A 13014-nucleotide genomic window follows, 5' to 3' on the forward strand; every position below is an offset into this window, starting at 1 on the left:
GTGCATGAATTGGGGAGAAGAGTCAATGAGGGATATGTTGAGAGAGGAGGGGTTCCAAAGAATCCAAATTCTACCATTGGAACAATGGGAATAGTTAGAAAGGAAGGACCAGGATGGGGCTAAGAAGCTAGCAATCTGATGGGAATTCTCAACTTGGACATGGGTCTCAAGAAGGGCACAAAAATTGACTTTAGCATCCAAGAGGAATTTCTTAACTTCACTCTGCTTTGCAATGTTATTTAAGCCTCTAACATTCCACACAATACAATCAGACATAAAAACGAAGAGGGGGGGGGGGAGAGCAAAATAAAGGGGAGGGGGTCAGGAGGCAAGTTGATGGGGAGGGCTGGACAAAGTCTCACGCAAGAGAGGATTCTCATGGGTTGTGACAACAGTTGGAAAAGGGCCGAAGGATGGAGCTGGGATGGTGGATGAAGGTTCAGTTAGCTGGGTTATTTGTTGGATGGCAGAAGGCTGGGTTATTTGTTGGATGACAGAAGGCAGGTTTAAGGCTTCAGGACTAGAGCTGGAATGGACTGAGGACAATAGCGGAACATGCCCATTAGAATAACTGGGCAAAGCTTTGGGTTGTAATGATCGTTTGGATCTGGGCCTACGGTTCAATGGACCAAAGGGAGGGTTTAAAGGGGTAATGGGCTTCGGCCCATGAGAAGTAAACGGGATATTTGGGGGAGAAGGGTTATGGGCCGAAAGGCGGTGGGAGAAGTATGATGGATTTGAAACAGCTCCCAGCTGGATAATGGAAGAGGAATTGGTGGTGGGCCCCAGCTGGCGAGAGGGAAGCGGTAAAACCGAAGTAGAGGGAGAGATATGGATAGGATCAGACTTCTTCGCAGGGTTACAAATAGCTTTGGGCGAAACGACTTTATGTTTCAGGTTGTTCCAGTTTTCATCAGTTGGGAAAGGCGGGGACTGGGCGTCAACGGAGCAAGAAATAGGTACCTCAGTTGAACGATCAGGAGCTCTATCATTGGTAGCAGCTTCATCAAGAGGAGCAGACACCTCAGGAACTTCGGAATCTTCATCCGCAGAGTAACTATCAGGTATGGCAGTCGGATATGATTGGTCATCGACTAATGGGATGACAGCAGTCGAGGCAGCGGCCAGAGATGCAGATAAGGGAGCAGCTTTATTTCTTCTTCTTCTTCTTCGGTAAGTATTTGTTGCCGGAGTTGAGTGTCCGGCAGCTGGCGGCAGATTCACAACAGCGGAAGTAGCTACGGCTGTAGCAGGAATCGAAACCAACTCAAGAGCATCAATTGTGTTCATTTTTAGAAGGGCTTCGGTAGAGAACCTTGAATCTTCTGTTGGCGGAGGGTGATTCGGGGCAGTAGACTTTGCAAATGGATGAGTCGCAAAGGAGCAATCACTTGAGGCATGACCAAAAGTGGAACAATGGTCACAACGAGGAGGGATCCAATCGAAAACAATGATTTGGCTGTATTTGAGCCCAAGATCATCGGCAATGGTGACGTTCGACGGGAGATCTTTTGCAGCGGAAAATTCAACACAAATCCTTGCGTATGAGAGGCGAGACGAGTTCAATGTTTTTGCATCAGTGCGCAGTGGCTTACCAAGAGCCGAACCTATTCTGCTCAGACAATCGGAGTTCCAAAACTCGAGCGGAAGACCTAGCAGATTGATCCACAGGGGAAAAGAGCTGAAGTCGACCCTGTGGAGTGGGAGCGACGGGGTCCAAGGTTTAAGGAATAATGGTGATTTTCCTACAAACCACGGGGAGCCCTCGAGAGCACGAGAGCGACAGTCATGAGAGTCAATTTTGAATAAGAAAATACCGGAGCCGATTTGGCGAATGTCCAGCATTCCTTGGGCTTTCCATTGTTTAGAGAGTGAAGTTTTCAGAATGGCGAACGGGGGAGGGGGGCCAAGAAACTGGCCAAGAAAAGCAGAGGACCACCTCTGGATACTAACAGCGGTGGAGGCGGAGGGACAATGCGCAACCGGACAGGGTTCAGAAGAGGTGGAGGGGATGAAGGTAAGGTCAAGATCAGTAGAGGGAGGATTGTGATGGTTGGAGAAAAGGGAGTTCCAAGGCTTGGGAGAGTGGTGGACAGGGGAGGAGGGAAGGGGAGGAGAGGGAGAAACAGGGGGGTCACCGGAAGAAACAGGGGCGGCCATGATCACGGGGGGGGATCACCGGCAGAAAGCATCTTCCGAGAGTGATGACTTGTTAAAGTGTTGCGCAAGGATTAGATGGAGCAAAATGGAGTTCATTCTTTGATATGGTGGAATTATTTCTACTTCTTCATCATTTTCTTCTGGGTTTTCATGTGGGATTCATTCACCACAGCTACAAGGCGAAATGCCCATGACAAAGCTGAAATTAAATCAGAAGATGGCCAACGCAGAGCTGACAATGGAAACATTATTTTTGAATAAAACCTAACACATGATAGACTTCTTGATTTGCACATGCCCAGTTGTATGTGGACAAGACTGGATCATGTATTTTCACAAATCTAAACATGTATATGCAAGATGTTGAAACTTCCACTAAAATGCAAGCACAAATATTGAGAGGTTGTCAAATCTCAACTAAAATTTGCAAATTATAATTTACAATTTACGATTAAAACTCCTTGAAATTCTTGAAATTTCATCAAAACTTCTGAAAATTCACCAAAATACTGATTCAATTTTGTATTGGACCAAGCTTCATTTCAATAGGATCAAGACAATCGAAATTTCGTGAAATTTAATATCATGGTGGTGACTGGTGGGTACTGGATTGAATCTGATTTTGAAGTTTTACTTTGGCTAATCCATACCATCATTCAAGATCTCGATCTCGTGTCCCATCTAGCCAACTCAAAAAAGAGAGTTATTAGATTCCCCCCCCCCCCCCCGAAAAGAAAAAATAAGAAAAGGAAAAAAGAAAATCTTGAGGCTCCAACTAGATGGGTATTAGGGTTGGTGGAAACAACTACAATGAGGTGAAACCATAAAATGGCCTATTGTGCTCAAACAAGTCCAATATATTACAAATGTTCATTTTTCGAATCACAACGTTCAAATGATAATCTAATTGTCAAAGTTATATTCAAGAGTGAAGAGTTGAGATGCTATGTGCTAAGCACATCATCTCGTCTCACAATATCTCAAGAGTTCTTCTTCCATGGGATAAGCTCATTGAATTGTATATTTGTAAGGAAAATTCATTTGGAACCGTGCCTACTGTTCTCCTTAGTTATTGTATCATTTACATTTCAGCTGTAAGGATTAAGATACTGCCATCTATCTCTTCATACGATATTAACCACATTCCTTCATTACCAACCCGGGATCTTCTTGATGCTCTCAATTGGATATCTCAATCCCCCATTCAACAACTTAATATTGCTTTTTCAGCAGCTATTATTACATTTTTGAGAATGTTGATGAGCCTACTGGGCAACTGCTTATGATTCTTAAGACATAAGATCATGATTATTGCTGAGGTGGTTCTGTAATCTTTTTTGTTCTTGGGCTTTGAAAAAAAAAATTCGCCCTCATGCAAACTTTTGTCATTAGATATCATTGAGTCTTTCAAGCAGCTTGCTGAGTGAAGTAAGGACAGAGAAGTACAAGGATTTACGTGCTCTACTTCAACTCCTCACAAATCTCTGCTCAAAAGATCTAGTAAGACAGGCTAGATAGTTCCATTTTTATTCTGTTAGAATGGGCACTGCTACCTTTGACTGACATACATGTGGAAACCTACTCATGGAATGATGAAATGTGCAGGTTGACTTTTCTTCTGATTCTAATGATGCGGAGCGAACAGACATTGGTCAGGTAGATAATTGTCATGTTTATGTGTTTCCCACTGAGGAAGGATGAAAACCTGGGGAGATCCTTATAACTGCATATATCTGCAGGTCATTTACTTAGGTTTGCATATAGTCACCCCACTGATATCTTTAGAGTTGCTAAAATACCCGAAGCTTTGCCACGATGTAAGCCTTTCTCTTGTCTCTATTGCTCAAAACCTTCCTGACTTTTGGGCAAGTTGGTTATAAAAAAAAAAATTTCTTTTTTTTTGGGAGGGCAGTATTTTGCACTGGTGTCTCACTTGCTGGAAGTCTATCCTGAAAAGATTACACAGTTGAATAACGAAGCCTTTGCTCATATAGTTGGAACGCTTGATTTTGGGATTCATCACCAGGCAAGTTACTGTTCTGTTTATCCAATCTGAACACTTTCGATACAGTAAATATGCATAAATATGTCAAATTCTCATACAATTTGATTTTGTTTTTTGATTCAGTCATCCAGTTTGTAATATTATGATCATTGTATGTGATAGTGACACTGCTGAAACCTGAACATTTTTCCTTTTCTGTACTTGGATAATCAATTTCATGGAGCAAGAATTTTGAAAAGAAAAATGCTGTCTTTAGGTTTTGTTTACCGCCCATTGATAACCTTCTTTCGCTTCTTTATGAATGTATGGAAGAGACTTTTGGGTGTTGAGTTTTGGCCGTGGATGCGTTTCCCTTAGGTTTATTTGACCTTTTTTCCCAGGTATAGGGAAAGAAGTATTTTATTTCTTTTAGTAACTTTAGTGAGAATCCTCAAAATTCCTGCTCAATGGGGTTGTGTTATGACCTTAACCATCAATTAGGAGACTGGGCCGTTGAACTAAAGTATCTAAGGTGCTTGCCTCTAAGACCTTAAATATTTTACCAAATCAATGTGGTGATTGGGAAATTGAACTAAAGTATCTTAGGCACTTGGCACTTGCATTAGGAAGGTATCCTCCATTGTATCTTACTTCTGATATCCTCCATAGTTTGCATTGTCGCTAGTTTTTATTCATGTCTAGATAGGTGTAGGCATGCATCACTTTGTAGTTTCTGTAAGTTTGGTTAGCATATTATGGCTGTTGATGGTGTTGCAAAGGGAACACGGCAACAAATGGAGAGTCGTTGGGCAATCATCAGGCATACCAGACAGCATCTTGGATGTCTCATGAAAAACTGCTTTCATTAGCCATGCAGCTAGTTAGAAAATCATTTACATAGTTCCTTAAATCCTTGTCCGTGTCTCCTTGTGTATAGCACATTTAGGGATATCTTGAAAACTAATTACAGTTCAAATTTGTATTCTTTGGCTTGACCTAGACTTCCTTTTGTCACTGTCCAAACTCGTGTCGACAGTTCTTCCCCAAGCCATCAAACCAACATCCACAGGTATGGTTGTCACCAACTCATTATCAATTTTCAGCTTACGAAGCAGAATTTTTATGTCATCCACAACAGAGTAGTTTCTCTATAATAATCGTGCTGCCTATAAAATGCTCATATAATGGGGGTAGCAAACACAATAGGGTTAAATCTTGGTCCTTGATTTTAACACCTATCATTTGTAGATTAATGATGGTAGAGTTAAATTAACTGTGAGAGTTAAGTGAATTATCTTCACCCATATGCAGTGAATACAATTGCTGCTTTATTCTCAACCTGTTACCACGAGATTTTGTGAGATACAAACTCTCCAAATTTGACCACAACTCTGCCGCTTTCTTCTGCAAGAGAACCTTTTGCTCATGGTGGGAGATCTCGCGAGATATCTCGGTTTTTTCATGAACCGAAACGAGATCAAGGTCGAGATCTGCGAAATGGGATATCTCGCTCGAGATCTCTCCATATCTCACTATATCTCGCCATATCTCACCCCAGATTTCGCCATATCTCGCTGGAACTCTCAATTTTTTCCCCATTTTTTGCGGATTTCAGCCAAATTTTCGCTTGCAACTACTCTTAGCACATCTACAACATCAAAGAAAGCTCAATCATCCTCTACTTGTCTTATGAACTTATGTGTTAATGACTTATATAGAACTTCTAACGGTTGTATACTTTTATCATTCTATTCTCGAAAGTCAAGATTGTAATACTCATATGAATGTTATCTTGATGACATTTAAGTTATTTGATGTATTTGATACACTTGATTTTCATTTATATGCCTTAATGGTTTTATATTGCATGTTATATAACCTTGCATTCTCTAATCCTACAGCATTAATGGTTTTATATTACATATTATATAACATTGCATTCTCTAATCCTACAGCATTTCGGTTTTACGTTATGGGTAGACTTAGAAATCATACTTAGGGCTGTTTTCTCACAAATCCAAGGCCACTAGTGTGTTCAAAAGGCCTTAAATAGGCTAAATATCAAGTTTTAGCTCAACTGGGACCCTAAAACCCACCAAGATGGGCTACCGAGTTGACGCCCAAAAAAATGGCATATCTCAACCGAGATCTCGCCGAGATGGTCGAGATTCGGTTTTTCATGGTAGTGAGATCTCGCTCGAGAGTGAGATCTTCTACCATGCTCTTGCTGAACATCATTCAATAGACATAACTGAATCACAAAGAGGGCTTTATCATCCATCTCATTCCAGTCATCTTCAGACATGTTCATAGGTTTCTTCATCTTCCCAAATATGACCTTCTTCGCCCCATGCTAACCAGGAAATGTTGTCTTCTGAACTTGCCATAAACTGAAACTGATGTTGCCATTGAATTTATCAATGTCATATCTCATTGATGCTGAAGCCATGGATGTATTGATCAAGAACAGCCAAAGCTCTGATACTAGTTTGTTAAAACGAATACCAAGAATTCATGAACAAAAAAGGGAAACAAATCAGAGCAAGATTTAATGTGGTTCACACACCAACCTGATGTGTCACGTTCACGGCAAGAGGAAGAACTTTCACCATGTATAGAGGGAGATTTCGATGGAGATCTCTCTCCAATTGACAAAATGGTGTTACAAAACTCTCACCTAAAACCCTGTGGCAAAAATTCCCAAATTCCTGTGGCAAAAACCCCCAGATTCCTGTGGCAAAAATTCCCGAATCTCGCAATGATGGTATAAGAAAATGTAAGGTACAGATTAATAGAGTTTTAATTGGCCCAAGCCCTCTGCTTCCGTCATAGTGTTAGAAAGCGGGTCATTTGGTCCACCAAAATATGTCAATGTGGGTCAATCGTCAAAGCCAGGTACAAGATTCGGGTCACACATAATAGCTTTTATTTTTCTTTTTTCCTTTTCTGTACTTCAGATTCCTACCAGGATTTTATTTTTCTTTTCCCTTCTTAGATTTCATGCATAAAAGAGGAATAGTGTACTGGAAATAGACAACCTCTGATAACCGTTGCTGGATTGACCTGAAAAAGTGGAAGAGGTCTCCAAACGAGGATGGGCCCTGCCAACAGCTGTATCTTGTTCATGTCAGACCGTATTGGAGTATCCAGACCTGCTTCAACTTCTTCAGGATGCAGAATGAATTCCAAAGAAGTAGAAGCTAGATCTGCTATATAGTCTGCTGGTTAATGTTGCTCTATCTAAACATGAATAATCCCCTTACTTTGTAACAGAGCGCATAGGTTCAGCAAACTATGTTTATATTTTTTAGCACTCCAAGGTTCAACTATCTTCCCTTTGAGAATGTCTAGGACCATAAGCAGTTTAGATCTGATTGATAGGTCCACGAGGCTATTATCAATACAAATATTGATTTCCTTTAGCTAGCAGTTCCATATTGAGGATGGAAAGATCACCTGAGTAAGCCAGAACTGGAATGCTTTCTGCATTTCGAACAAACTAGGGAGGGGGAATGGGAAGCCCTATCAAAGCAAGATTTGTCACTCATGAAAGATACTTTGCCTTATTCTTCATATGCTTTGAGTTCTCTCGCAATGGAACATAAGAACATGAGACCCAAAATCCTTGCTAATCGGCTCAAGAATGTCATGCCCTCCCTCGCTAGCCCAAACCAATCCATCTTCATCTCCGGCCACAGTATTGAAGATAATATCCTTCTCTGTGCAGAGATTGTCAGAGGCTTCGATAAGGCTGCCATTCCCCCTCCTCTCTTCTTAAGGTGGACCTCCACAAAGTTTTCAACTATATCCGTGGGATTTCATCAATGATATCCTCTTGGCATGGGCTTTCCCCCGCCCTTCATCCTGGAAGTTTGTATCTCTACCCCACATTCCTCCATCATTACCAACAGCTCCCTTACATGTTATTTCCCTTCCTGAGTTGGCATCCACCAAGGCTGTCCTCTGTCCCTTGTTTTCTTTCTCCCTTGAGGTCCTTTCCTACATTCTCCAAACCAAAATTGACCAGCTACTTATCTCACCCATCCCCAAATGGAAATCCCTCAAACTTACCCACCTTACCTTCATAGATGACCTTATGATCTTCTGTAAAGCTTCAAATTCCTCCATCTCCTCCATCCTCTTGGCCCTCTCTCTCTCTTCAAGTCCCTTTTTGGCCTCCGTGTGAACCTTGCCAAGTCTTCCGTCTTTCTCTCAGTGTTTCTGACCCCGAATGTGCTTCCCCCTAGCGGCTCATCGGCTTCAACCTTTGCTCCTTTCTCGATGTCCTACCTTGGTCTTCCCCTCATCCCTGGTAGACTTAGTAATGACCACTGTCCCCCGATGCTTGGCCACATCCGTAAGAAGCTCCAACTCTAGAAAGGCAAACTACTATCCTTTGTTGGTAGAGTTGCGCTAATTCGGCCAATCCTCCAATCTTCCTATTTTTATTGGTGTGGTATTTCTCCATCCCCAAATCCGTCATCCGAGCCATGGAAGCCGTCTTTTATGCCTTCCTTTGGAAATGCCAAGAGTCTACCCGCCTACTCCAACCTATCAGTTAGTTGATTATATGCTGGCCAAAGTGGTGCTCTTAGGATCCGTTGCGTCCAAGATGTCATGTGGCATGCTTCATTCGGAAGTTTGCTTCTCAGCATGACTCCATCTGGGTCAAGTGGGTCTGTTCATACCTCCTCAAATCCGACTCAATCTGAACTACTCCAATCCCCTCCAACCCCTATTGGACTTGGAGGAAACTCCTACTTTTGAAATTGCTTGCCCTCTCTGCCATCTCCACCCCCATATCCTCTGGCTCTTCCATCTCCTTTTGGCTTGACCTGTGGCATTTAATGGGGCATTATCTTCTTCCTCTTGGGCCCCCGCACAGTGTATGAGTTCTATATCCTAAATCTGCCCCTCTTTCCTCGTTTATCTCAAATGTTTCTTGGTCCCCCCCTCCCAACCCCTGTCTCACACAATTTTGGTCCTCCCTCCCCTCCATCAAGGACATCCCCAGAGACATCACTATCTGGCTCCCTTCCTCGGCCGATACCTTCTCCGTCACCTCAGCTTGGAACCTGTTCTGCACCAACTTTTCTTGCTCATTAGGCCTTGGTTCAAAGGACACATCCCCCGCCATGTAGTTACCCTTTGGAGAGCTCTCAAGCTTGGCCTTCCAACCCCAACTACATCCTTTGCTAGAATGGTTCAAAGGACCTTGAACACCTTTTTTTCGCTTGCCCCTTTGCCCGCTCGCTTTGGGAGAAATCCTTCACCTCTATATGGCCTCATTCAAGATGTCCCCATGGTTTTGCTCATGATTGGTCTTGGACTTTGAAAACCTTCTTTGACTCTTCTTTCTGTGACTGAGTTGGTTGGTTGGTTTTAGTGCGACACATCCCCCGCCATGAGTACCCTTGGAGAGCCTCAAGCGGCCTTCCAACCCCAACTACATCCTGCAGAGGTCAAAGGACCTTGAACACCTTTTTCGCTTGCCCCTTGCCCGCTCGCTTTGGGAGAAATCCTTCACCTCTATATGGCCTCATTCAAGATGTTCCCATGGTTTTGCTCATGATTGGTCTTGGACTTTGAAAACCTTCTTTGACTCTTCTTTCGTGACTTGAGTTGGTTGGTTGGTTTTTAGTGCTAGTATCCACCATTGTGTTAGGAGCATAACTTTACAAGATGGATTTCCAATTCCCACTCCTTGGACACAATTTGGAAAGCCATTTGATTTGGCGTCTCCTCAAGACTTCAGCTATTCCCCCCCCCCCCCCCCCCATTTGCCCTTTGTACAGTCTTTTTTCTTTGATTTTAGTAGAGTTATTTATTCACCCCCCCCCCCCAAAAAAAAAAAAAAAAGAAGAGAAATTACGTAGTACTCACTATTTTTGGGGTGAAACTAGTGACCACCCACTATTATGCTATAAATTACATGGCACCTACTTGAAAAATTACAAGTTACCCATAGTTAAGTTTTATTATTAAATGATGAGTAAAATTACCAAAATGCCATTACTCTTGTTTAAGCCATTTAAAATTCAAATTATCTAAATGCCCTCTAGGCAGTGAAATGACTTTATTGCCCCCAATTTTGACTCAGAAAATGATATAAATACCCTTACCACCATTTAAGTCATTCAAAAGTTGAAATTCAAATTACATAAATGCCCTTTGGGCAAGAAAATTACAAAAAATACCCCAAGTTACTCGACCCACCATGTGTCTCTCTCTCAAACCTATCTTCTCCGTCCACCCCTCTGAAACTATCAAGAAAACTAACCATTCAAACAGGGAAAAAAAGAAGAAACTTAAAGTAAAGCCATAGATTCCATTAGACTTCAGAAGACGGACAAAATGCAGATAGAAGACAAACAAGAAAGGCTCCTCTAGAGAAGCTCAGTCGTTGAAAGTTACATCTGAAACCCTAAAACCAAAATCTGGGAGTTAAAAAAATGAAAGTGCAGAGGAAGAAGTCGAAATTTGAAAGAGATGGGATTCTGTTCGGGATCTGATTCTTGTTTTCATCCAAACCCATCTCAATCTGTATGTGAATATCTGAATGGAAGAGATGGGTTTGCTGTTGAGGAGAATTTATGATTTATCAGGGAAAGAGATCGGACCAAAAACCCATCTGTGGAATGCTAATCCGTTTGAATTTCTGCTGATTTTTCTCTGTTCGGGATCTGATTGTTGGAAGACTGATCTGTGGAAGGCTACTCTACGAGGATACCTTCGCCCACTGTTCGGGATCTTATTGTTGTTTTCATCCCAACCCATCTTGATCTCAACAAGAATATCCGAATGGAAGAGATGGATTTTCTGCTGAGGAGAAATTATGATTTATCAAGGAAAGAGATCGGACTGAAAACCCATCTGTGGAATGCTAATCTGCTGGGATTTCTGCTGATCTTCCTTTGTCACTTGGCAATTATACGAGCATTGACGCCATTTTACAGGCTGCCAATGGGTTAGAAGACGAGGACCCCATTGTTGGTCAGATTCGTAAGTTCTGTTTCTTTTTGATTCCTCGATGCATAATATGTCGTGGCTATATTAGTTAATTCCGTCTTTCAATTTTCGACAGGGAGCCCGGTGGCAGGTGTCTTCCAGCAGGGTAGAAAGAAGATGGGTGAAGGGAGAAATCCCTTCACCCATTGACAATTAAAATGAGGATAAGGGCATTTAGGTCATTTAGTGAAGCAAATTGAGGGCAATAATGTCATTTGATTGTCCAAAGGGTATTTCAATAAGGATAAGGGTATTCAAATAATTTTAACAGTCATTTAACAGCAAAAAAAAAAAAATTGGATGAATAAATAATAATATTAAACAAACGACACACTACAAGTACGATCCAACCGGGAAGGATCAAGGAGAAGGGATGAATTGGGAGTTGAGGCCCCAGGAGACAACAATAAGCATGTTCCTTAGGGAAACAACGACCGGGGGATGGGGAATACATATGAGTCTAGCCGATACATCAAAATAAATCGCATTCCAAATCAAATCAAGAGAGCAGGATTTAGAAGTCCAACGCCTTAGATTCCGCTCCCACCAGAGATGATGGATCATAGCAGCATAGACAAGCTTACCAACCCGGTCGCAAATTGAGGAGCTTGTGAAGTTACTTAAAACCCAAGACCAGTCACGGTCAAACCCAAATGAGCGGCGGGAGCGGGGCCAAATGAAAGCAAGGGCTTTTCTCCAGAGTGAACTAAAGAAAGGGCAAGAGAAAAATAAATGTTCAATGTCCTCAGTAACGGTCCAACGAAGGATATAGTTGGGGTTCACAGGGATATGGCGGGAGATGAGGAAAGCCTGGGTTGGGAGAGCATGGTTTAGGGCTCTCCAAAGGGTGAGGGCGTGACGGGGAATGTGTCCAGGGAACCATACAAAGGGGGGGCCATGGGGGGAAGCGGGAAGGGGATCGAACAAGGTTCCAGGCAGAAGCCAAGGTGAAGGATTTAGAGGTACTGGGGAGCCAAACTAAAGTGTCATGAGTGGAGGGGAAACTTGTATTTTTCAAGTGCATGCCATGTAACTTACACCATAATAGTGGATGATCACTAGTTTCACTTTCACCCAAAAATTGTGGATGCCATGTAATTTTCTCAAAAAAAAAAACAAAAAAAACAAAAAAAAAAAGAAAAGAGAATGTAAAACCCTGTCATATTGCAGTCCTCTTATGCTTTGAACTTGTAGTTAACTATTTGTGATACCATTGATGCAGGACACAGAAGTTGTCCATATGTGCTTGAGAGCTCTGAATGCACTTGCTTCTTACCATTACAAAGAGAGGGGTGCTGGAAAAGAGGGTTTGGGTTCACATGTTGCAGAAATGACGGACCAGGGTGGAAAATTGCAGGAGGGAATTTTGAGCCGATTCCTTCGAGCATTGCTGCAGTTGCTACTTTTTGGAGATTACAGGTGCGGAATTCTTTATACCAGTTTATTGATGATGACATTGTTAGGTAACGTGTTCAGTCACAACTCGCAGTAGATGAGTGTCCATATTGTGATATGTTTGGTTTTCTTTAGTTATACCAGTTGGAGAATAGTTATTTTGAGATGTGCATGTGTGCGACCTACTCAGTTTCTGACTCTAATTTCTATTCTTACTATAAATAGTTCATTTGCAGATTGTGATGGGAATGTTGAACCTATCATTTGTTTAGCTCTCTCTTGGTCCCAGATTCTGTTTTTGTTACATAGCACCAGAGCTGTAACTAGTACTAGCTATTTCCTGTATAGCTGTTTTAAGAGTTGTTCTAGGTTCTTGTTTGATGTCCATACCTCGTATGCTGTTTGTTCTTATTTGTATTACCCTAATTGGTAGAAGACTAAGAACTGCGGTGATGAATATGATGTAT

General features: G+C 42.0%; 1 protein-coding gene across 3 annotated transcripts in view; it reads left to right on the plus strand.

The window, feature by feature from the left end:
* LOC149028255 (exportin-4 protein) overlaps positions 1-13014 on the plus strand; it is a 149007-nt gene that overhangs the window by 98200 nt on the left and 37793 nt on the right. For all 3 annotated transcript variants that reach the window (XM_089135523.1, XM_089135533.1, XM_089135540.1), the window contains 5 exons: positions 3553-3660; positions 3766-3816; positions 3900-3977; positions 4073-4186; positions 12375-12571. In XM_089135523.1, coding sequence (XP_088991649.1) covers positions 3553-3660; positions 3766-3816; positions 3900-3977; positions 4073-4186; positions 12375-12571 — 548 coding nt within the window. The remainder of the gene's footprint in view (positions 1-3552; positions 3661-3765; positions 3817-3899; positions 3978-4072; positions 4187-12374; positions 12572-13014) is intronic.

Source organism: Hakea prostrata, chromosome 1 (assembly GCF_041222555.1).
Source record: "Hakea prostrata isolate BN-2017 chromosome 1, UWA_Hpros_2, whole genome shotgun sequence".
Lineage (NCBI taxonomy): Eukaryota > Viridiplantae > Streptophyta > Magnoliopsida > Proteales > Proteaceae > Hakea > Hakea prostrata.